The sequence below is a fragment of the Sus scrofa genome, chromosome 3 (genome assembly GCF_000003025.6).
Source record: "Sus scrofa isolate TJ Tabasco breed Duroc chromosome 3, Sscrofa11.1, whole genome shotgun sequence".
Classification (NCBI taxonomy): Eukaryota; Metazoa; Chordata; class Mammalia; order Artiodactyla; family Suidae; genus Sus; species Sus scrofa.
This window is the reverse complement of record NC_010445.4, coordinates 93,320,583-93,344,186: the sequence shown is the minus strand read 5'-3', so window position 1 is coordinate 93,344,186 and position 23,604 is coordinate 93,320,583. Positions and strand designations below refer to the sequence as shown.

Here is a 23,604-nt window from a genome sequence, read left to right as displayed (position 1 = left end):
ATGTTTGCCCAGGATTCCACCCAAGATAACTCATTACATTTAGTTGTCCTGTGTCCTTACAGAGTTGGAACCGTGGTATATTTTCAAAAGCATCACTCCCATCCCAAGATACCTTCCAAGACACCCCAGCCTGAAGAGGAGACTGCAGAGGGCCCCCACGGCTCAGGGGCTCCCTAGGTTTTAAATACAATCATGATGCATATTAAAAGAAAAGCAAAAACAACTAGGGTTAAATCAAGCAATTATTAAGTGAGGACCTTGAACTTGGTGTCTGAGAGTGGAATAAAAATCAAGGGAGATCATTGCTATTGTAGATACAGCAATTTATATATTTTTGCCTCATGGAATGTTCATATCCATGACCTAATTTTAGCTTGCATCTCTGTGAAGTAGGCAGGGAAAGTATTATTTTTCTCTCCCACTTCCACAGATGGGAAAACAGAACGAGAGCATCTCATGATTTACTCAGCATTACAGAGCAAAGCTAGTAGAGGAAGAGGACCGGAATTTGGTTTTTCAAACCCCCCAGTTGAGTGCCCTTTCCTCCACGCTGTGTGGCCTGGCTGCCCTTGAAAAGATCTATAAGAGTGGGAAAAGTTACACTGATCACCAAAACAAGAAAACATGACACTTGGAGAGCTGAACAAGAGAGTTCTGCTATTAGGGGGGGAAAAAAAATCTAGAACAGATGCCAAGAGACACATCAAGGTGGTAGCAAAGTGCTGGACACCGTGCCCTTGAGGATGCCTCATGAATATTAGATGAGGTTAATACAGTGGATGTGCTTCCAAATTTACACTGGGTTGGTGGGCAGGGGTTAAGGCCAGTGAGGGCACAAGAAATGATTTTTAGGACAAAAAGAACAAAAGGAGCCTTATAGATATTTTCTTTTGGCCTAGAGTTTGAAGGCCCCTCTTCAGTCAAGTAGGTTGTGAGAATGCCAGTGAGGTGTTGCCCCGGATTCTACTACTTGCAACAAACAGAAATTCACCGGAGTGATTTAGCCACAAGAGGATGGAAGGGTGACTTGTAGGCCCTGGGGGCAGGAACGTGTCAGGCCCCAGGAAAAACTAGAACTGGGAACTTGTAGACTGTTAGAAACTCAGGGGATGCCTGCTCTCTCCAGCTTTCATTTCTGTTTCTCTCTGAGTATTTGTGTCTTTTCTTTTTCTTTCCCCCTCTGGGAATTCCCTCTGCCGCTCTATCCATATGTAGAATCCAAGACAGATACCCACAGCCCCCAAAGTTCACATTTCAGCCACATGAACCCAGTTTCTCTCCCCTCAGCCCTCTCTCTCAAACAAAACCCCCATGGAGAAGTTCCTGTCGTGGCACAGTGGTTAATGAATCCGACTAGGAACCATGAGGTTGTGGGTTCGATCCCTGCCCTTGCTCGGTGGGTTAACAATCCGGGGTTGCCGTGAGCTGTGGGGTAGGTTGCAGACGCAGCTCGTATCCCGTGTTGCTGTGGCTCTGGCTTAGGTCGGTGGCTATAGCTCTGATTCAACTCCTAGCCTCCATATGCTGTGGGAGCGGCCCTAGAAAAAGCAAAAAGACAACAACAACAAAAAAAAACATGGAAGGAATTCTTTTGGCCCTAATTGGCTCAGATATCCCTGATCCAATCAACCATGACCAGCAGTCAGGGTCCCATTAGGCATCAACAGCTGTTGGGAGCCATTCTCTACAGATGGCAATAAGGCATTTATAGATAGGAACCACTGAAGCTGAGCATATACTTTGAAATTTATCTGCCCCTTGTGCCCATTGAGATGGCTATACTTAAAAAAAAATAAATAAAGGAAAGTCAGAAATGTTAGTAAGAATGTAGGTAAATTGGAACCCTCGTGTCACGTAGATGGTAATTTATATGAATATAAATTTAAAATGGTACAGTTGCTATGGAAAACAGTTTGGTCGTTCCTCAATAAATTAATCATAGAATTACCATATGACTCAACAATTCAACTCCTGGGTATACACCCAAAGGAATTGAAAACAGGTGTTCAAACAAAAGCTTGTTCACAAATCTTCATAGCAGCACAATTCACTATAGCTGAAAGGTAATATGGAAACAACCCAAATGTCCATCCATTGATGAGTGGATAAATAATGTGGTACAGTTCTTTGGCCATAAAATGGAATACTCTTTGGCCATAAAGACAGAAACAAAGTGCTAATACATGTTACACCTGGGATGAACCTGAAAGACATTATGCAAAGTGAAAGAAGCCACATGGAAAAGTCCACATATTGTATGGTTCCATTTATATAAACTATCAAGACCAGGCAAATCCACAAAGACAAGCAGATTAGCAGCAGCCAGGAGCTGGGAGACAGGACAGGAATGAAGAATGACTGCTTAATGGGTAGAGGGTCTCCTTTCTGGTGTGATAAAAATGTTCTGGAACTAGAAAGTGGTGATGGTTGTACAACATCATGAAGGGAGTAAGTGTTACTGGGTTTATTTTTATTTTTTTGGCCACTCTGTGGCATATGGAGCTTCTGAGCCAGGGATCAGATCCAAGCCGCAGCCTTGGCCACAGCTGCGGCACCCCAGATCCTTGACTCACTGTGCCAGGCTGGGGATTGAACCTGCGTCCCAGGGCTCCCAAGATGCCACCAATCCCATTGCAAGAACTCCTGGATTTAAATTTTTTTTTTTCTGCAAGGATTTAAATTTTTATACTTTTTACAATTCAAGTTTATTATATTTATAAAATCACCTAAAAATGCTGAGAAGACTAATCACATTTACTACCCTGGAGCAGCCTAGTTGAGACTAATAACTAATACATTAACGCCTTTGCTCATTCAGCAACCAGGAATGAATTGAGCATGTATTATGTGTCAAGGTATGCCAGGCATCGAGCACATGGGAGTTAAGAGGCCCAGTCCCCAGTGTCAAGGGGCTGACAGATTAGTGGAGCAGACACAGATAGACAATTTCAACATATTGGGATAAGTGCTAACACGAAGACATGCTCCGGTGTTTTGGGAGTTAGATAAGGCGTGATGGTCAAAGGCTGACTTAGGGATAAAGCAACACCTGAGCAGATCTTTAAGTGATGACTGGGAGTGGTCCTGGTGAGACGGCGAGGGAGGAGAATGGGCACCCCAGGCAGAGGAGAGAAATGCGCTAGGACACAAGACAGAAGGTGGCCAGTGGAAGGGCAATAAACGGTGTGACAGCAAGAGAGGGAGGAAGTAGGACCCACTTGCGGGGCGGGGTGGGGGGGCTTGTCTGCTCCAAAGGAACCTGGATTTCATCCCAAAGACCCTGGCCAGTGCCCGAAGGACCCTCCACAGGAGAGCATTGGCGGAGGGGAGGGTGTGGGGGGCGGGGGGGGGCGCACCGAGAAGCAGAGTGTAAGGTGGGAACGTGGTCGGTGGGAAGCAGGAGGACCAAGTGTTCACAGAGCAAGAGAGAACGGGGTCAATGACATCATGACTTCAGCAACGTCAGGTAAGACGGGCTGAAAGGGACCATGCACTTGGCAATGTGTCCTTTGTACACTTTTTCGGTCATGACAAGCTGTGGCCTCACCAAGCATACCTCACCCTGAAGTCTGGCTGGGAAGGAGATCGCAGCGTGATGGAGAGGAAACGCATTTATGTGCTCAGGAGGAAGACGAGAGAGAGAAAAGGAAGGTCAGGAGGGGGAGAATCAAGATGCCAAGGAGGGGCCAAGGCTGTTGAGCTCTCAGGAGGGGTTGCCCTTGGGCAGGTAAGGGATTCCCACAGCCTCTCAGAGGAGGCAGGGAGGAGGAGGGGGGGGGAAGGAGACATTCACATTCGGGTGAGGGGATTTGTACCTCCTGGCCTCTATTTTCTCAGCAAAGGTCAAAGAGTGGGAGATGCTGAGAAGAACCACTCTGGGGAAAGGATGGGTTTGCTGACAGGGACTCTTCAAGGGTTTCCAGGCTGCTGGGCGGCCTGCTGAGGCTGCAGATGATGACTCTGTAGTAGCACCAATCTGCCTGGGCTGTGATTCTCTACAGCAGAACTCAGGAGCCCAGATGTCAGAAGGAGGAAGAGCTGGCCTGAGCAGGCTGGGGTTCAGCCAGGCAGGAGCAGCAGCAGCAGGATCCGGGGGCAGAAGGGAGGGAGGGTTCAGGCAAAGGAGGGTGAGGAGATGGCTCAGGAAGCTTAGGCTAAAGAGGGGAGGAGACGGAGAAGTGGGGAGTAGGGTTCTGATGCAATGACAGAACATGGCAAGGGAAAGAGACTAGGTTTTGAGGATGCTGAAAACCCAGCATCCTGGGAGGTAGGTGCGGGCGGGCTGGAAGGTGGGAGGCTCTGATGGGAGTGGGCTGGAGAACAATTCGAGGCAATGTGTAATCAAGTGCTAAATAGTGAAATCTAAGTGGGCATAAGTGCTAGGGAGGGGGGTGTTCCGAACCGAGTGCTCAGAGAGGGTGCGGGCGAAATCCACTGCAATTTGCTGCATTAACATTTACAGCCTGTGCGGCACCGCCAGTGGGGAATTCAAGGTGATGATGTGACAAATGGTATCTTGAAGCCTAGAAAGCACTAGGTGGATCAAACCCTTCAGAGGACACAGTCTCTTCGGTCTCAATAAAGGCAGAAAATGACCAATAGGAGAGACTATTAAATGACTCTAAATCTTACCCATGAAATGTGCTGTGGTCTCTGTGTGGTGCCCTAAAATTAAAATTGCTTGCTGCCCCCAAACTCTGAAGGTCCAATATTTACCATTAAATGGAAACACAGTTTATACATGTTAGGACCAGGTAGTACCACGCAGTCCATCTGCCAGCCTATCCTACCAGCGCTCCCTTCTCGACACATCCAGAACTGGAACAACACTTCCCACCATCCCCACTGCCACCACTGTGGTCCTACCATCACGGTCTTTGGCCCAGATTGATTGGAGGTACAGCTTCCACTTGTGTCCCTGAAGTCCACACACCAGCCAGGGGGATGCTGAGATCATGTAGGCTGGACAATGTCACGCTGCTCTTGTCCTCCCAGTGGCTCCCCCGCCACCACCACTCAGAGTAAAGCCAAAGCCCTGACTATGACCTTCACAGCCCATGTGGTCGGGACCCATCCCTCTCCCACCTCCCCTGCGCCTCTCGCTGTCTGATGCCTCTGCCCCAGCCACACAGACAACCTCACCACTGCTCCAATATCCAAGGCACGTTCCCTCTTCAGGGCCTCTGCTCATGTCATCACCCCCACTAGAAAGTAAACTCCATGAGGGCAGGGATTTTTGTATTTTGTATTTTATTTTGTTTTATATTTCTTTTAAGGGCCATACCCACAGCATATAGAAGTTCCCAGGCTACGGGTCTAATCAGAGCTGCAGCCGCTGGCCTACGCCAGAGCGACAGCAAAACCAGATCCAAGTCGTATCTGTGACTTATGCCGCAGCTTGCAGCAACGCCGGATCCTTAACCCACTGAGCAAGGCCAGGATTGAACCTGCATCCTCACAGACAGACACTATGTGGGTTCTTAACCTACTGAGCCACAACAGGAACTCTGTGTGTTTTCTTCATTGCTATATCCTCAGCACCTGGCAGAGTATATGGCACAAAATTTGTCAATTAGGATTTGATGAATGAAAGATCAAATATGAACTGGGCAGTCTGGCGCTTCATCCTCTCTCCTGACTGCCACTCCCAACCTGCAGATCTTCCGACAAACTGTGCAACTTCGGGTGGGTGGTTTTAACACTGGAGGGGTCTGCCTTATGTTATTTTTTTGACTGCAGCCATGAGGACCAGAATCACTTCTTTAAAAATAAATGTTCTTTTTTTTTTTTAGAACAGTTTCAGTATTATAGCAAAACTGAGAAGATATGTATAGACTAGGAGGCTATATCCATATCCTCCCGACTCCGCACATGCATAGCCTCCCCCGTTATCACCATCCCCCACCAGAGTGGCACATTTGTCACAACTGATGAATGCACACCGATACATCATTATCACCCCCAAATCCACAGCGAACATCAGAGTGCATTCTTAGCATTGTACTTTCTATGAGTTTACCGTGACGTGTATCTACCATTATGGTATCATACAGAAGAGGTTTCACAGCCCTAAAAATTTCAACGCCCTATTCATCCCTCCCTCCCTTTGATCTTTTTACTGTCTCCATAGTTTTGCCTTTCCCAGAATGTTGTGTAGTTGGAAGCATACGGTATGTAGCCTTTTCAGATGGGCTTCTTTCACTTGGTAACGTGCATTTAAGATTTCTCCGTATCGTTTCATGGCTTGGTAGCCCATTTCTTGTTAGCATCGAATAAAATTCCATTTTATGGATATACTAGTTTCTCCATTCACCTCCATTCCAGGTTTGGGCAATTACGAATCATCAAGTTGATACAAACATCATGTACAGGTTTTTGCCTAAACATAAGTTTTCACTTCCTTTGCGTAAATACCAAGGAGCACAATTGCCGGGTCATATGGTAACAGTATGTTAAGTTTTGTAAGAAATTGTCAAACTGTCTTTCAAAGTGGCTGTGCCATGTTGCATTCCCATCAGCAATGAATGAGAGTTCCTCTTGCCTTACATCCTCAGCAGCGTTTATTTGGTGTTGTTATTGTTTTGGATTTTGGCCATTTCATAAATGTAAACACTCACTTTTCATATTTGTTTCTAGAAGTGAAACTCAAAGGCTACTGACATATACACAAAATATAATAATAATTCTAAAATCAAAGAGAAGCAAACAAACCACAATAAAAGTGCATAAACGTATAACTATGTCTTTCTAAATCCAGAAGGGTTCAAAGGTATGACCTCTATGGGGCCTGGGTTCTAAGGGGAGCAGGGCTGGGAGGGAGATATTTATATATATATTTATATAATATATATAAATATGATCTTTGGAGATTACATTACATAAATTCCCCAGAACACTTTCTCGGAAATGTTTCACTTTGCTTCAATACTGCCTTGCGCTGGAGAAAGCTACAAGCTTTCTAATTGCCCTTGAAGATGTTTGCTTCCTGGAAGCCCGGTTATAAGTTATGAAAACAGACAACCAGGATATTTTTATACTATCCTTTGGCAAGCACCTGAGAGACAGCTGCCCCAGCTGCAAACCCACTGGAAGACCTTCAGGTCTCTACTACCAATAAATCTGGCAGTGTTCAGGGTCCGTGCCCTGGAGACCCCAGGCTGGAAGGATGTGGGTCTGGGCTGAAATGGCCAGGGAGCCCTCTGAGTCAGGTTTTGCTTTTGCCCCAACCACCTCCTTGGTGGTTCCCCTAGACTAGGGGCTGCCACCTCGCTCATCCCAAAATTCAGTGATGCAGAAACAGGATTCTCCGAAGCTCTCTATGATGTTCTCTTTCATTCCCACTCAACCAGGCTTTCTTTTTTCTTTTTCTTTTTCTTGGCTTTTTAGGGCCACCCTCGCAGCATATGCAAGTTCCCAGGCTAGGGGTTTAATCAGAGCTGTAGCTGCCAGCCTATACCATAGCCATAGCAACGCCGGATCCTTAACCCACTGAGGGAGGCCAAGGATCAAACCCGCATCCTCATGGATACTAACTGGGTTCTTTCCACTGAGCCACAAAGGGAACTCCTCAACCAGGTTTTTTTTGTTTTGTTTTATAAGTACAGAAAGGTCCCTGTTGGCCCATGAAAACTCCCTTTGAAACTCCCTAACTCTTACAGGTGGATGATTTAGGCAGGGCCAGCAGAGTGTATCTCCATTGTGGATCTTATTTACCCACTTTTCCCTTCCTCACAGGGTTACCCCACTAGAACCTACTCTCAAGAAAGGTTCAGTCAGGGGGTTCCTGTTATGGTGCAGTGGAAACGAATCCAGCTAGCATCCATGAAGACGCAGGTTCGATGCCTGGCCTTGCTCAGTAGTTTAAGAATCTGACGTTGCCTTGAGCTGTGGTTTAGGTCGAAGATGGGCTTGGATCCCATGCTGCTGTGGCTGTGGAACAGGCTAGCAGCTGTAGCTCCGATTCAACCCCTAGCCTGGGAACTTCATGTGCCGTGGGTGTGGCCCTAAAAAGCCAAAAAAAAAAAAAAAAAAAAAAAGGTTTGGGATTAATTTCAATGCCAGCGTTTCTTCTTTCTCAGAGATGATTATGTTTTCAGCCACATTTCTCAGTTTAGGCCTCAACAGTCTGGGGAGGAGGGAAGCCTGATAAAAATATGATAATAATACTGAAATAATACAATAGTAGCGACTACCATTTCCTGAGCATCTATTGCACAGCTGACACTGTACCAGGCACTTTGCAAATATGACACCATTTCAGTAATGAACTCTGATTAAATGATTTAATATATATAAAGTGTTTAGGACAGTTCCCAACACATAACAAATAATCAGTTAAAAGTAGCTGTTATTTTTTTTTAAATCCTCATAATAACTCAGTGAGGTATGTATTACTCCATTTAACAGATTAAGGAACAAAGGCAGATGACTTCCCAAACTCACTTAGATGATAGTGTGGGGCTAGGATCGATCTATCTATCTATCTATCTATCTATCTATCTATCTATCTATATTTTATTCTTTTTATGCCTGCACCTGGGGCATATGGAAGTTCCCAGGCTAGGGGTCGAATCAGAGCTACAGCTGCTGGCCTATACCACAGCCACAGCAACTCAGGATCCAAGTCGCATCTGCAATCTACAACTCAGCTCATAGCAACACTGGATCCTTAACCCACTGAGTGAGGCCAGGGATGGAACCCGAATCCTCATGGATACTAGTTGGGTTCGTTACCACTGACCTGGGCAGGAACTCCAAAATGCTTCTTTTTAAAAATATTTTTAAATTTTTAATGAATTTTATTACATTTATAGTTGTACAATGATCATCACAACCAAATTTCCATCCTGAAGCCCCAGTGCTTCCCCTCACCCCCCAGTCTGTCTCATTTGGAAACCATAAGTTTTTCAAAGTCTGTGAGTCAGTATCTATTCTTCAAAGAAGTTCACTGTGTCCTCTTTTTAGATTCTACATATAAGTGATAGCATCTGATGTTGGTGTCTCGCTATCTGAATAACTTCACTCAGCATGATAATTTCTAGGTCCATCCATGTTTCTGCAAATGCCGTTATTTCTTTCTTTTTAATGGCTGAGTAATATTTCAATGTGTATATGTACCACATCTTCTTGATCCACTCCTCTATCAGTGGACATTTAGGTTGTTTCCATGTCTTGACTATTGTATATAGTGCTGCAATGAACAATGGAATACATGTCATGGTTTTCTCTGGATAGAAGCCAAGGATGGGATTGTTGGACCAAATGGTAATTCTACTTTTATTTTTCTGAGGAATCTCCATACTGTTTTCCACAGTGGTTGCACCAATTTACATTCCCAACAAAAGTGTTACAGGGTTCCCTTTTCTCCAAACCCTTTACTGTTTGTAGACTTTTTGATGATGGCCACTGTGGCTGGTGTAATGTGGTAGCTTGTAGTGGTTTTGATTTGCATTTCTCTAATAATGAGTGATGTTGAACATCTTTTCATGTGTTTTTTGGCCATCTGTATGTCTTCTTTGGAGAATTGTTTGTTTAGATCTTCTGCCCATTTTTTGATGGGGTTGTTCGTTTTTTGGGTATTGAGCTACAGAAGGTGTTTATAAATTTTGGAGATTAATCCCTTGTCGGTTCCTTCATTTGCAAATAGTTTTTTCCCATTCTATGGGTTGTATTTTTGTTTTGATTAGGGTTTCCTTTGCTGTGCAGAAATTTTCAAGTTTAAATAAGCCCCATTTGTTATTTTTGTTTTTATTGTCATTCCTCCAGGAGGTGGATCTGAGAAGATATTGCTGTGGTTTATGTCGGAAAGTATTTGGCCTATGTTTTCCTCTAAGAGTTTTATAGTATCTGGTCTTATATTTAGGTCTTTAATCCATTTTGAGTTTATTTTTGTGTATGGTATTAGGAAGTGTTCTAATTTCATTCTTTTACATGTGGCTGTCCAGTTTTCCCAGTACTATTTATTGAGGGGGATGTCTTTTCTCCACTGTAGTCTTGCCTCCTTTGTCATAGATTAGTTGACTGTAGGTGCATGGGTTTAATTCTGAGTTTTCTATCCTGTTCCACTAATCTATATTTCTGTCTTTGTGCCAGTACCATACTCTTTTGATGACTGTTGCTTTGTAGCATAAAGTCAGGGAGCCTGATTCCTCCAGCTCCGTTTTTCTTTCTGAGGATGTCTTTGGCTATTCTGGGTCTTTTGTGCTTCCAAACAAACTTTAAAATATTTTGTCCTAGTTCTATGAAAAGTGTCCTTGGTAATTTGATAGGGATTGCATTGAATCTGTAGATTGCCTTGGGTAGTATAGTCATTTTGATAATATTGACTCTTCTAATCCAAGAGCATGATATGTCTTTCCATCTATTTGTGTCATCTTTGATTTCTTTCATCAGTGTCTTATAGTTTTCAGAGTACAGGTTGTCTCTTTAGGTAGGTTTATTCCTAAGTATTTTATTCTTTTTGATGTGATGGTAAATGGGATCATTTCCCTAATTTCTCTTTCTGATCTTTCATTGTTAGTATATAGAAATGCAGTTGATTTCTTTGTATTAATTTTGTATCCTGTGATTTTGCCAAATTCACTGATGAGCTCTAACAGTTTTCTGGTAGCGTCTTTAGGATTTTCTAGGTGTAGTATCATATCATCTGCAAACAGTGATAGTTTAACTTCTTCCTTTCCAATTTGGATTTCTTTTATTTCTTTTTCTTCTCTGATTGCTGTGGCTAGGAATTCCAAAATTGTGTTGAATAGCAGTGGCAAGAGCAGACATCCTTGTCTTTTTTTTTTTCTTTTTGAAGATTTTTTTTTTATAGAATAAAATACATATATTTAAACACAGTTACATTCATACAGATTATTATATCATGGATCTTAAGAAACAGATTAAGTGACTCCCTCTGGAGAAGTGAATGGAAAATATGCTGAGACAAATAGGAAATCTATTCTAGACTTTATCCCATTTTGTATGGCTTTCATCTTTACTATTTAGTATTATCTATTACATTCAATTTTTCTTTAAAAATTAGCATTATATTAAAATTGTGTGTATTATGCAACTAAAATTTATAAAGAAGAAAGCCTTATATACTATTAAATATTTTATATAGCATAATAAAAAGAATAACTTAACTGGTAAGAATAACAAAAATAATACACCCTCTGAAAATAAGTAAACTATAAAATGCATAAATTGGTTAAAAAACAGTGTAACTATATAAATATGTCCTCACAGGTTGTTACATCTTATTGATTCTTCAATATAGGCATTACACCATTCTAGGTGATGTGATAAACAAGACATTATAGACCTTACATTGTACCATGGAGAGAAATGGTTATTAATAATACAGTTGTAGAACTGTATTATTTAATTGTACAGTTGCATTATTTAATTATAGTTATCATAAATTCTTTGATGTAGAGGAAATCAGAATCAGATCTAAGAAGACTTCAGCATTCCAAGAACGATGTCAAATGACCCCCTTCATGGTGGATTATGCACTTATTTACTATGAGATTTATTTCTTCTCCAGAGATTCCTTGTTTGTATATCCATTGTGGATTTTTGGTTTGCAGTTATTCTGAAGTTTTGATAGAAGAGTCTATATGTATGTGAGATTGTTTTAAGTTGTTGTTCTCTTAATTGCAAGTTCATCTCCAGTGTCCTGCATTTGTACCCACCTCTTCTCATGATTCCTGATTTTGGTGGTATAATTGTGCATGGATGATTTTGTATCATTACTGTATATATACCTTTACTGGTGAGCCTTGTCATTTGTGGAATTTTTGTTTCCTGTTTCTGTCTTTTCTTTTCTGCCTAGAGAAGTTCCTTGAGTATTTGTTGTGAGGCTGGTTTAGTGTTGCTGAATTCTCTCAGCTTTTGCTTATCTGTGAAGGTTTTGATTTCTCCTTCAAATCTGAATGAGAGCTTTGCTGGGTAAAGTAATCTTGGTTGGAGGTTTTTTCCTTTCATCACCTTAAGTATATCATGCCACTCCCTTCTGGCCTGCAGAGTTTCTGCTGAAAAATCTGCTGATAACCTTATTGGGGTTCCCTTGTATGTTACTTGTTTCTTTTCCCTAGCTGCTTTCAATATTTTCTCTTTGTCTTTAATTTTGGTCAGTTTGATTAATATGTGTCTCGGTGTATTCCTCCTTGGGTTTATTTTATATGGTACTCTTTGTACTTCCTGGATTTGAGTGAGTGGTTCCTTTCCCATGTTAGGGAAGTTTTCAGCTATTATCTCTTCGAATATTTTTTCTGTCCCCTTCTCTCTCTCTTCTCTGGCACCCCTATAATACGGATGTTGTTGCGTTTCACGTTGTCCCAGAGTTCTCTGAGACTCTCTTCATTTCCTTTCAATCTTTTTTCTCTTTTCTGTTCCCCATCCGTAATTTCCACTAATCTGTCCTCCACCTCACTTATTCATTCTTCTGCCTCCTGTATTCTGCTGTTAGCTGCCTCTAGTGAATTTTTTATTTCAGTTATTGTATTTTGCATCTCTTCTTGTTTAAGTTTTATATCTTGTATCTCTTTAGTCAGTGTTTCCTGTAAGTTATCCATCTTTGCCTCCAGTTTATTTCCAATGTCTTGCATCATCTTCAGCATCAACAGTCTAAAGTCTTTTTCCTGGAGGCTGAGAATCTCCTCATGGCTTAGCTTATTTTCTGGGGTTTTTCCTTTCTCCCTCATCTGAGTTAGAGTCCTCTGTCTTTTCATTTTTATAGGTTTTTGGTGTGGCGACCTTTTTACAGATAATAGAGTTGTAGCCTCTCTTACTTGTGGTGTTTGCCCCCCTTCAACATCCTTGTCTTGTTCCTGATCTTATCAGGCTTTCTTTCAGCTTTTCACTATTGAGAATGGCATTAGCTCTGGGTTTGTCATATACAGCCTTTATTATGTTGAGGTAGGTTCCCTTCACTTTGTGAAGGGTTTTTATCAGAAATGGCTTTTGGATTTTGTCAAAGGCTTTTTCTGCATTTAGTGAGAGAATCATATGGTTTTTATTCTTTGGTTTGTTAATGTGGTGTATCACGCCGATTTGTAGATATTGAAGAATTCTTGCATCCCTGGGATAAATCCCACTTGTACAATCCTTTTAATGTATTGTTGGATTTGGTTTGCTAGTATTTTGTTGAGGATTTTTGCATCTGTATTCATCAGTAATATTGGCCTATAATTTTCTTTTTGTGTGTGTGCTATCTTTGCCTGGTTTTTGGTATCACAATGATGGTGGCCTCGTAGAATGAGTTTGGGTGTGTTCCTTCCTCTGTAACTTTTTGGAAAAGTTTCACAAGGATAGGTGTTAACCCTTCTCTAAATGTTTGACAGAATTTGCCTGTGAAACCATCTAGTCCTAGACTTTGGTTTGTTGGAAATTTTTTAATCACAGTTTCAATTTCAGTACTTGTTATTGGTCCGTTTGTCTTTTCTATTTGGTCTTGGTTTAGTCTTGGAAAATTGTACTTTTCTAAGCATTTATGCATATCTTCTAGGTTGTCCATTTTAATGGCATATAGTTGTGTGTAGTAGTCTCTTATGATCCTTTGTATTTCGGTGATGTCTGTTGCAACTTCTTCTTCATTTGTAATTTTATTGAGCCCTCTCTCTGTTTTTCTTGGTAAGTCTGCCTAAGAGTTTATCAATTTTGTTGATCTTTTCAAAGAACCACAAAAAAGATTAAATTTTCATTGATCTTTCCTGTGATTTTCTTCACTTCTGTTTCATTGATTTCTGCTCTGGTCTTTAAGATTTCTTTCTTTCTGCTAACTTTGGGCCTTGTCTGTTCTTCTCTCTCTAGCTGCTTTAGATGTAAAGTTAGGTTTTTTTTTTTTTTTTGAGCTTTTTCTTGTTTCCTGAGGTAGGCTGGTATTGCTATAAACTTCCCTCTTAGAATTGCTCTTCCTGCATCCCATAGGTTTTGGAGTGTTGTATCTTTGTTGTCATTTGCTTTTGGGTATTTTTTAATTTCCTCTTTGATTTCTTCAGGGATCCATTGGTTATTTGGTAGCATGTTGTTTAGTCTCCACATGTTTGTGTTTTTTGCAGTTCTTTTTTTCTTGTGAATTTCCAGTTGTATATACTCTTTTGGTAGGAAAAGATGCTTGAAGTTACCGAGGTTTAATTTGTGGCCCAGAATGTGATCAATCCTAGAGAATGTTCCATGTGCACTTAAGAAGAATGTGTATTCTGCTGCTTTGGGATGGAATGTCCTATAAAGATCTATTAAGTCCATCTGGCCTAATGCTTCATTTAGCGCCTGTGTTTCCTTGTTGATTTTCTGTCTGGATGATCTGTCTATTGATGAAAGTGGGGTGTTAAAGTCCGCCATTATTATTGTGTTATTGTGAATTTCTCCTTTTAAGGTTGTTAGCAGTTCCTTTATTTTGAGGTGAGCCAATGTTGGGTGCATTTGTGTTTACAATTGTTAGATCTTCTTGGATTGATCCTTTGATCATTATGTAATGTCTTTCTTTGTCTCTTATAACATTCTTTATTTTAAGGTCTATTTTGTCTGATATGAGTATTGCTACTCCAGCTTTCTTTTGATTTCCGTTTGCATGGAGTATTTTCTTCCATCCTCTCACTTTCAATTTGCATATGTCCCTCGAAGTGAAGTGGGTCTCTTGAAGACAGCATATATATGGATCTTGTTTTTGTATCCATTCACTTAGTCTATGTCTTTTGGTTGGGGCATTTAGTCCATTTACATTTAAGGTAATTGTTGATATGTATGTTCTTATTGCCATTTTATTAACTGTTTTGGACTTGTTTTTGTTGCTCTTTTTTCTTCCCTTCTCTTTTTTTTTTTTTTTTTTTTTTTTTGTCTTTTTTGCCATTTCTTGAGCAGCTCCCATGGCATATGGAGGTCCAATCAGAGGTGTAGCCACCAGCCTATGCTGGAGCCACAGCAACACGGGATCCGAGCCACGTCTGCGACCTACACCACAGCTCATGGCAATGTTGGATCCTTAACCCACTGAGCAAGGCCAGGGATGGAACCCGCAACCTCATGATTCCTAGTAGGATTCGTTAACCACTGAGCCACGATGGGAACTCCCTTCCCTTCTCTTGTTCTTTCCTCTTGTGGTTTGATGACTATCTTTAGTGTTGTATTTGAGTTGATTTTTCTTATTTGTGTGTGTATCCATGGTAGGTTTTTGTTTGCAGTTACCCTGAAGTTTTGACATAGGAGTCTATATATATACATGATTGTTTTAAGTTGTTGGTCTCTTAATTGCAAGTACATCTCCAGTGTCCTCCATTTGTACCCTCCTTTTCTCATGATTTCTGATTTTGGTAGCATATTTGTGTATGGATGATTTCCTACCTTTACTGTATATATGCCTTTACTGGTGAGCCTTGTCATTTGTGGAATTTTTGTTTCCTGTTTCTGTCTTTTCTTTTCTGCCTAGAGAAGTTCCTTTAATATTTGCTGTAAAACTGGTTTAGAGTTGCTAGGAATTATCTTAGCTTTTGCTTATCTGTAAAGCTTTTGATTTCTCCTTCAAATCTGAATGAAAGCCTTACTGAGTAAAGTAATCTTGGTTGGAAGTTTTTTCCTTTCATCGCTTTAAGTATATTGTGCCACTCCCTTCTGGCCTGCAGAGTTTCTGCTGAAAAATCTGCTGATTACTGTATCAGGGTTCCCTTGTATGTTATTTGTTCCTTTTCCCTAGCTGCTTTCAATATTTTCTCTTTGTCTTTAATTTTGGTCAGTTTGATTAATATGTGTCTTGGGATGTTCCTCCTTGAGTTTATTTTATATGGTACTCTTTGTACTTCCTGGATTTGAGTGAGTGGTTCCTTTCCCATGTTAGGGAAGTTTTCAGCTATTATCTCTTCGAATATTTTTTGTCCCTTTTTCTCTCTCTTCTCCTTCCAGCACCGCTATAATACAGATTTTGGTATGTTTAATATTGTCATAGAGTTCTCTGAGACTCTCTTCATTTCCTTTCAATATTTTTTCTCTTTTCTGTTCTGCATCAGTGATTTCCACTAGTCTGTCCTCCACCTTGCTTATTCATTCTTCTGCCTCCTGTATTCTGCTGTTGGTTGCTTCTGATGAATTTTTTATTTCAGTTATTGTATTTTGCATCTCTGCTTGCTTAAGTTTTAGATTTTGTATTTTTTTGTTCAATGTTTGTTGTAAATTATCAGTCTTTACCTCTAGTTTATTTCCAATGTCTTGCATCATCTTCACCATCATCAATCTAAAGTCTTTCTTGGAGGCTGATAATCTCCAGATCTCTTAGCTGTTTTTCTAGAGTTTTTTCTTTCTCCCTTATCTGAGTTATAGTTCTCTGCCTTTTCATTTTTATAGGCTTTTGGTGTGGTCTCTTTTTTGCAGATAATAAGGTTGTAACCTCTCTTACTTCTGATGTCTGCCCCCCTTATGGCTGAATTTGGTACAGGGGCTTGCTGTAGGCTTCCTGATTGGAGGGACTGATGCTTGCCCACTGGTAGGTAGGGCTGATTCTTATCCCTCTGGTGAATGGGGTTTGTCTCTGGGTGATATTAGAGGCAGCTGTGTGCCTGGAGTGGTCTTTAGGCAGCCTATTTATGGATGGGTGGGGCTGTGATCCCACCTGGATTGTTGTTTAGCCTGGGGCTTCTCAGTGCTAATGGGTGAGGCCAGATTTTCCACAAATGGCCACCTCTAGAGCAACACATGCTGATGAATATTCTGGAGAACTTTGTTTCCAACGTCCTTCCCCCACAATGAGCCACAGTCACTACATTTTCTCAGGAGATACTCCAAGCACTACAGTCAGGTCCGACACAGATTCTTTCCTTTTCCCTGGGATTCTGCATATGAAAGACTGTGTGCACCTTTCAAGAATGGGGTCTCCATCTCCCCCAGTCCCATGGAGCTCCTGTGCACAAGCCCCACTTGCCTTCAATGCCAGATGCTCCAGGGGCTCTTTATCCCAGTGCCAGATCCCCAGGTGTGGGGACCTAACATGAGGCTCAGCACTCCCACTCCTGTAGGTGAGTCTCTGTGACAGTTACTTTCCAGTCTGTAAACTGCCCACCTGGGGTTGCTTATATTGTGTAATTGCCCCTCCTAACATCTTGATGTGGCCTCTTCTTTGTCTTCTGGAGGAGGATATCTTTTTGAGAGATTCCAGTCTATTTGGTTGAAGGTTGTTCAGCATTTGGTTGTAATTTTGTTGTTTTTATGAGAGAAGGTGAGCTCCAGTTCTAGTCTGCCATCTTAATCCTGTCTCCCAAAATGCTTCATTTTTTTAATGAGATATTACTTACCATGAAAAACTGTCCTTTCAGTTTTCTCACCCTCTCCATTTCCCAGAGTAGTGGAGGTTATTCCCCCCACCCCCACTCCAGTACTCATAACAGAGTTGAAAGTCCCCAACATTCTGGAATGTCAGAGTCAAGCTCCAGCTTAAGCCTCTTTGATTTACTTCTGTTCCCCCACAATCTGGAAAAGAGACAAGCCTGGGTCTAATTTCTCTAGAACAAGACCCAGGGCCAAGGGCAAATGAGCATATGATTATGCAAATCCATGTCTCCTTCCTTCCTTCAGTGTCTCCAAAATCACATCCAAGTACTCTCTCCATTTGACAAGGCCCACAAGAGAAGCAAGCTGTATGCATCTCCAGGAAAGCAGGCGAGTGACTTCCTGCCAGGGGTGGTGAGGACTTTGGTTAGAACTTGGTGTTATGGGGCCATCCCTGAATGAACCAGATAGGACAACACTAAAACAAAACTCTGTCTTCACATCTTAAAACCTCCTAGACTAGAGCTGTTGGCTCACAAAGGCAAGAGCCTAAGCTCGGCTAGTGGCTGGAAAACCAATTCAGAGCCCATGGCCCACAAACATGTTCATTCGTGGTGTCTGCCCTTCCAGCCTGTTGAGAATTATATGTGCATCCCTGGACATATGCTGACTACAGGGATTCTTTATTCCTTGTGGAAAATGTTTTTGCCAGATGATAAATTTGATTTGGATGTTCTGTGCAGTGTCCCCTTTTAGCTAAATTCAAAACAAACAAACAAACAAAATCCTTCTGGAGGTCTCTTACAGACTGCTTTGAGGCTCTAACAGGAACAGTCTGGAAGGCAGGCTATACAGCCCCTGCTGAGATCAATACCCCCTGGGCCATCCTGATGGATCAGAATGATGTCTCCCAAAAATTGTGCATTACACTCCCCATCTTCCAGCTTGGTTGAAAATCTAAACGATGTAAGGAATTCATCCCAAGGCTTATCCCAGGTTTTTTTAATCAGACATCTTGGATGATCAGGCAGAAATCACCCACTGTGGTCCATTCTTGGAGTTCCCATTGTGGCTCACTGGGTTAGGAACCCAACAGAGTATCCCTAAGGATGTGGGTTCAATCTTGGGCCTTGTTCAATGGGTTAAGAATCCAGCATTGCCGCAAGCTGGGTCATTAGCTGCAGAGAAGGCTCAGATCTGCTGTTGCTATGGCTGTGGCATAGGCTGGCAGCTGCAGTGTCAATTCAACTCCTAGCCTAGGAACTTCCTATGCCACAGGTATGGCCCTAAAACAAAATTTTTCTTCCCTTGTGGGAAAACACTGATCTGCAAGGCTCTGCATTCCCCTTGTTCAGTTTTATCTGATTTTTTTCTGCCAAATCTCATTTCTGGATTTAACAGGGACTCAATGACCAGAGAAGTCTTGAGAAGGTCTGGTGGCTGTGTCATTGCTATGAAGGCTGGATCTCTGGCCTCCCACACAAGGGTTGCCTGAGTAAGCAGCTGGGAAAGCCTGCTGTGCTGGAGCTCCCTGGGTCCTGAGCTGGACCCATCTGCAGCCCTTGCCCTCCAGGCATCAGGGCTGTGGCAGCAGCGGAACCCAGGTGCTGGGCACAGAGCCCAGACCAGGGAGGCTAGAGCAAGGCTGATTACAGTTTAGGGGATAGGCAAGAATTAGGTCATCTCTGGAAAATACCACTAGAAATCTATCAACCAGTGAGGAGGGAAGGTCAGAGCCAGAGCAGGGCAGAGAGACAAGTTGGGGAAGTCTATACTGGAAACAGTATGTGAAAATCAGAAGGCAATGTGTTGAGAACTAGAGTGAAAAACAAACCAGGAAAACAGCCAAAAAAACAACCAATTTTTGACAAAAGTATAATGTAACTCAAAGAAAAAAGGATAATTTTTTTCAACAAATGGGGCAGAAACAAGTGTTTATCCGTACACAAGAATGAACCCTGAACACTTCATACCCAAAATTTCACTTCAGATAAATCTACTAGGGCTAAAGCTGTGAAACCTTTAACAGAAAACACAGGAAAAAGTCTTAGTGACCTTGAATTAGCCAACAATTCTTTAAAAGGATTTTAAAAATACAAACTATAACAGTGTGAATGCACTTAATGCCACTGAACTGTACACTTAAAAATGGTAACTTTTATGTCATTATATTTTACCACAATAATAACAATAAAAGAGTGTATACCTTCTCTTCAGGCAATTGCCAGGAAAAAAAAAAAAACCACTACAAACTGAAAAAGAAAATTCAAAATTTTTGTTCTTTAAAAGGGAATCCTCCCACACTGTTGGTAGAATGTAAACTGGTGCAGCCATTATGGAAAACAGTACGGAGATTCCTTAAAAAACTAAATACAGTTACTATTTGATCTGGCAATCCCACTCTTAGGCATATATCCAGAGAAAACTCTAATTTGAAAAGATATATGCACCCCAATGTTCATAGCAGCACTATTTACAATATCCAAGACATAGAAGCAACCTAAATGTCCATCAAAGAGGAATGCATAAAGAAAATGCAGTGTATTTATACAATGGAATATTACTCAGCCATAAAAAGAATGAAATAATGCTATTTGCAGCAACATGGATGGGCCTAGAGAATATTATACAAAGTGAAATAAACCAGACAGAGACAAATATCATATGATATCACTAATATATGGAATCTAAAATATGCAAATGAACTTATTTTCAGAACAGACTCACAGACTTCAAAAACAAATGTATGGTTACCAAAGAGCACAGGGGGTGGGGCAGAGATAAATTAGGAGTTTGGGAGTTGCGGACACAAATCACCATATATAAAAAAGATAAACAACAAGACCCTACTGTGCAGCACAGGGAATTACATTCAATATCTTATAATAAGCTATAATGGAAAAGAACATGAAAAAGAATATATATATATAACTATAACTGAATCACTTTGCCATACACCAGGAACTAACACAATATAGTAAATCAACTATACTTCGAAAAATAAAAATTAAAAATTAAATAAAAGTTTTGTTCTTTAAAAGAGACTCTTATAAAAATGAAAAGGCTGGAGTTCTCTTGTGGCACAGTGGGTTAAGGATCTGGCATTGTCACTGCAGTGACTTGGGTTGCTGCTGTGGTGCAGGTTCAATCCCTGACCCAGGAACTTCCATTTGCCACAGGAGCATCCAACAACAACAAAAAAAATTAAAAGGCTGCATATGAAAAGTTGCAAAACATTATCTGACAAAGGACATGTTTTAGAATATATAAAGAGTATTTACAACTCAATAATAAGACATAAGTGAAACAGTGCAATTATTTTTAAAATGAGCAAAAACTGTGAACAGCCATTGCACCAAGATAGATAAACAGATGGCAAATAAGACCTGAAAAGGTGTATCATATAATTAGTCATCTGGGAAATGCAAATTAAAACCACAGTAAGAAACTACTATCTACCTACTAGAATGGCTTAATTTAAAAGACTAACCAACCAAACGCTGGCAAGGAAGTGGAGCAACCAGAACTCCTCATGCACTGCTGGGAGGGATGTAAAATGGCACAACCACTTTGGAAAATAGTTTGGTCATTTCTTATCATAATAAACATATACCTACTTTATGATCCAGCAGTTCCACACGTATAGGTATTTACTCTAGGGAAATGAAAGCATATGTCCAAAAAAGACTCATACTCGAGTGTTCTTAATAGTTTTGTTTGTAATCATCAAAAACTGGAAGCAATTCAAACATCCATCAAGAGGTGAATGGACAAATTTAGTATATATATACAAGGGAGCACTACTCAGCAATTAAAAGGAATGAACTATTGACACATGCAACATGAATGCAACTCAAAATAATTATGCTGAAAGAAGTCAGACCCCCCAAAAAGGACATGCTATTTCCATATATAAAATTCTAGAAAATGCAAATTAATCTATAGTGACAGAAAGCAGACAATTGGTTGCCTAGGAACTGTGTTGGAGGGGGGAGTGAGGGGTGGATTACAAAGGAGCTCAAGGAAGCTACGGGGATTGATAGACATATTCATTATCTTGATTATAGCAATGATTCCATGGCTGTATACATATGTCAGAACTCATCAATTTGTATTGTTAAATATGTGCAGTTAATTGTATATCAATTATAATTCAGTAAAATCTTTTTTAAAAAAAGAAGAAAGAAGGAAAAAAACCCATCCCTTGCCATCAATAGGCAATACAGGGTCACGGCTAGAATGTGGGCTCTGGGGGCTTTTCTAGCTCTGGATTCAGGATCTCTGTATGACTTACTAGCTGTGTCACCTCGGCCAAATCATGTGATCTCTCTTAAGCCCTGCTATGTTCATCTGTGCAATGGGGATGATAATAGTGTTGTGAAGACAAAATTATCTAGAATTTATAAAGCACTGGGGACCGTAGCTAAAGCACAGGAGATGCTGGCCAACATCATCACCATCATCATTTGTGAAGCTGATGGTTGAAATGCAAGGCAGACAGAGACTGGAGATCAGTGTCCTGGTGGGTGGGTGGCAGGGAGCAGGTGAGAATTCTGGAATTCAGGTCTGGCTGGGATGCCCAGAAGTCCCAATGCCCCAAGGAATGGTGTTTGGGGGCAAATTTCTGACCAGCCAGGTTGAGCAGATCTTGAAGCTTCAGGGGAAAGACAAGTGGATGCACCTGGATGAGTGTGTGGATGGAAAATCTAGTTTCACAGACATCATGGGGACCCTTCCAGAAGTTCCCAAGTCTCTAGCCAACACCTTGTTGTTGCCATAGTAATGGAAGATGAACTCTTCTCCTTCCCTTTTGCCCTGAACATGGTGTCCTGATATATCAGAGGGACCACCTTTCCGCATTCCAATGCTTTCCAGTCAACCACCCCCAGTGGCTTACACCCCTCATGGCTCACACTAGCCCAGGGTGCCACCCGAGAGGGTGAGCCCTGCCTCAGCTTTTCTCTGGTCTGGTTTCATCAGAGAATGCACCTAGTCCCTGCCCAGATGAACAGGGACAGGGCAGCAGCAATGTCCTTGGGGGCTGACCACTCATGGTAATGGCAGAAAAATCCAAAGAAAAATGCAAGGCTTGGGTAGAAGCACTGAACTAGTGGAGGTGGAGGGTAAGAAGGGGAGATGGCTCGTTAGAAATTGGAACAGATTTCTCCAGGATCCATCACTGAGCCAAGAAAGCACAAATCCAAACAAACAAACAAAAAACCCATGATATCAGCATTCAGGGCTGTGGTGAGATCCAGCTGGCCAGAAGCCTGGGTCCAGGCAATTTCATTCTTTGGGAGATGTTCCTATAGGAGGAAGAGGAAAGTGGGAGAAGATTCACTCTAACTAATAAAGAGCTGAGCCAGGCCGGTACCTCCATCCAGTGCTTCACAGTGGAAGGGTGTTTCAGCTTGAAAAAACCATGGTGAAGGACAAGGGTTCTTAAGAGATTATGGCTCAAAAATCCAGCTGCAATTGCTATGGTGGTTGTGCTCTATTTGCACACCCACCCCAGCTTGTCCTCACCTCCTCCATCCTGCTCTGTGCCCAGATGACTGAGCCCTTTCAGCTGCATCACCTGAGTTCTGGATGGGTTTGACCAATGGGAGCCAAGGTAGGGCTGAGAGAGCAGGAGAAATGAGAGTGAGGGTATTTCTCCCCTGCTCCCTCCTTGCTTTGGATCCTGGTCCTGGCAGTGGCTGTGTCCCTTGTGACTCCAGGTTGACCCCCATGGATCCAGTTCCCTCCCATCTCTGCTCTCACTCTTTCCACTCCTTGGTCCTTTAGGCTTGTGGGTGCTCAGAACATCTTGCTGTTGCTCACCTTTGGGTACCAGTCTTGTTTGTCCCTTAACTTTGCCCTCACCTCTCGAAGCGACATCTCTGTGTGTGAACCATCTTTGGTGGATCCACTTGTTAGCTGTGTCATAACAGGGAGTGATCTCTGGGCTCCACTTTCTCATCTGCAGGTGGGGACACCAGAAGCTGTGAGGACTCAGAGGTTAACTGCATGGTTAGCCACTGCTGACAGCTCAGGAGACACTCCAGTGAAGGACCCTCAGGATGCAACTCTTGGATGCTGTAGGTCTCCTTGTCCTTTCTCCTGCTTGAGCCTTCTACCCTCTTGCTCACTCAGACTAAAGGAGAGAGGAAGAATGTCCCCTCTGGCTCCTCCTCTCACAGGTCCAGGAAGGCAGGAGGGGCAGCCTGCCAACCCAGCACATCAACCTTCCCCTGGCAAAGGTCAGCCTGCCTGGAATAAGGAAGTACCCACAGCCGGGAAAGGTAAATCCAAACCCAAAAATACAGAAACGAAGCATTTCAATCAACAGGGGCCTGCAGCGTCCTTGCAGAGTGCTGTTTA

The 23,604-nt window shown here is 41.9% G+C and overlaps 1 protein-coding gene across 6 annotated transcripts in view; it reads right to left on the bottom strand.

Moving 5' to 3' along the window:
* Nucleotides 1-23,604, bottom strand: part of LOC110260018 — a 54,729-nt gene that overhangs the window by 13,769 nt on the left and 17,356 nt on the right. Inside the window, exon 3 of one of the 6 annotated variants that reach the window (XM_021087548.1) lies at nt 20,942-22,547. The exons of 4 other annotated variants lie outside the window; for them this stretch is intronic. In XM_021087548.1, the coding sequence (XP_020943207.1) occupies nt 22,528-22,547 (20 nt within the window). In that variant the 3' untranslated portion in view covers nt 20,942-22,527. One more of the 6 variants, XM_021087546.1, reaches the window with a different exon arrangement.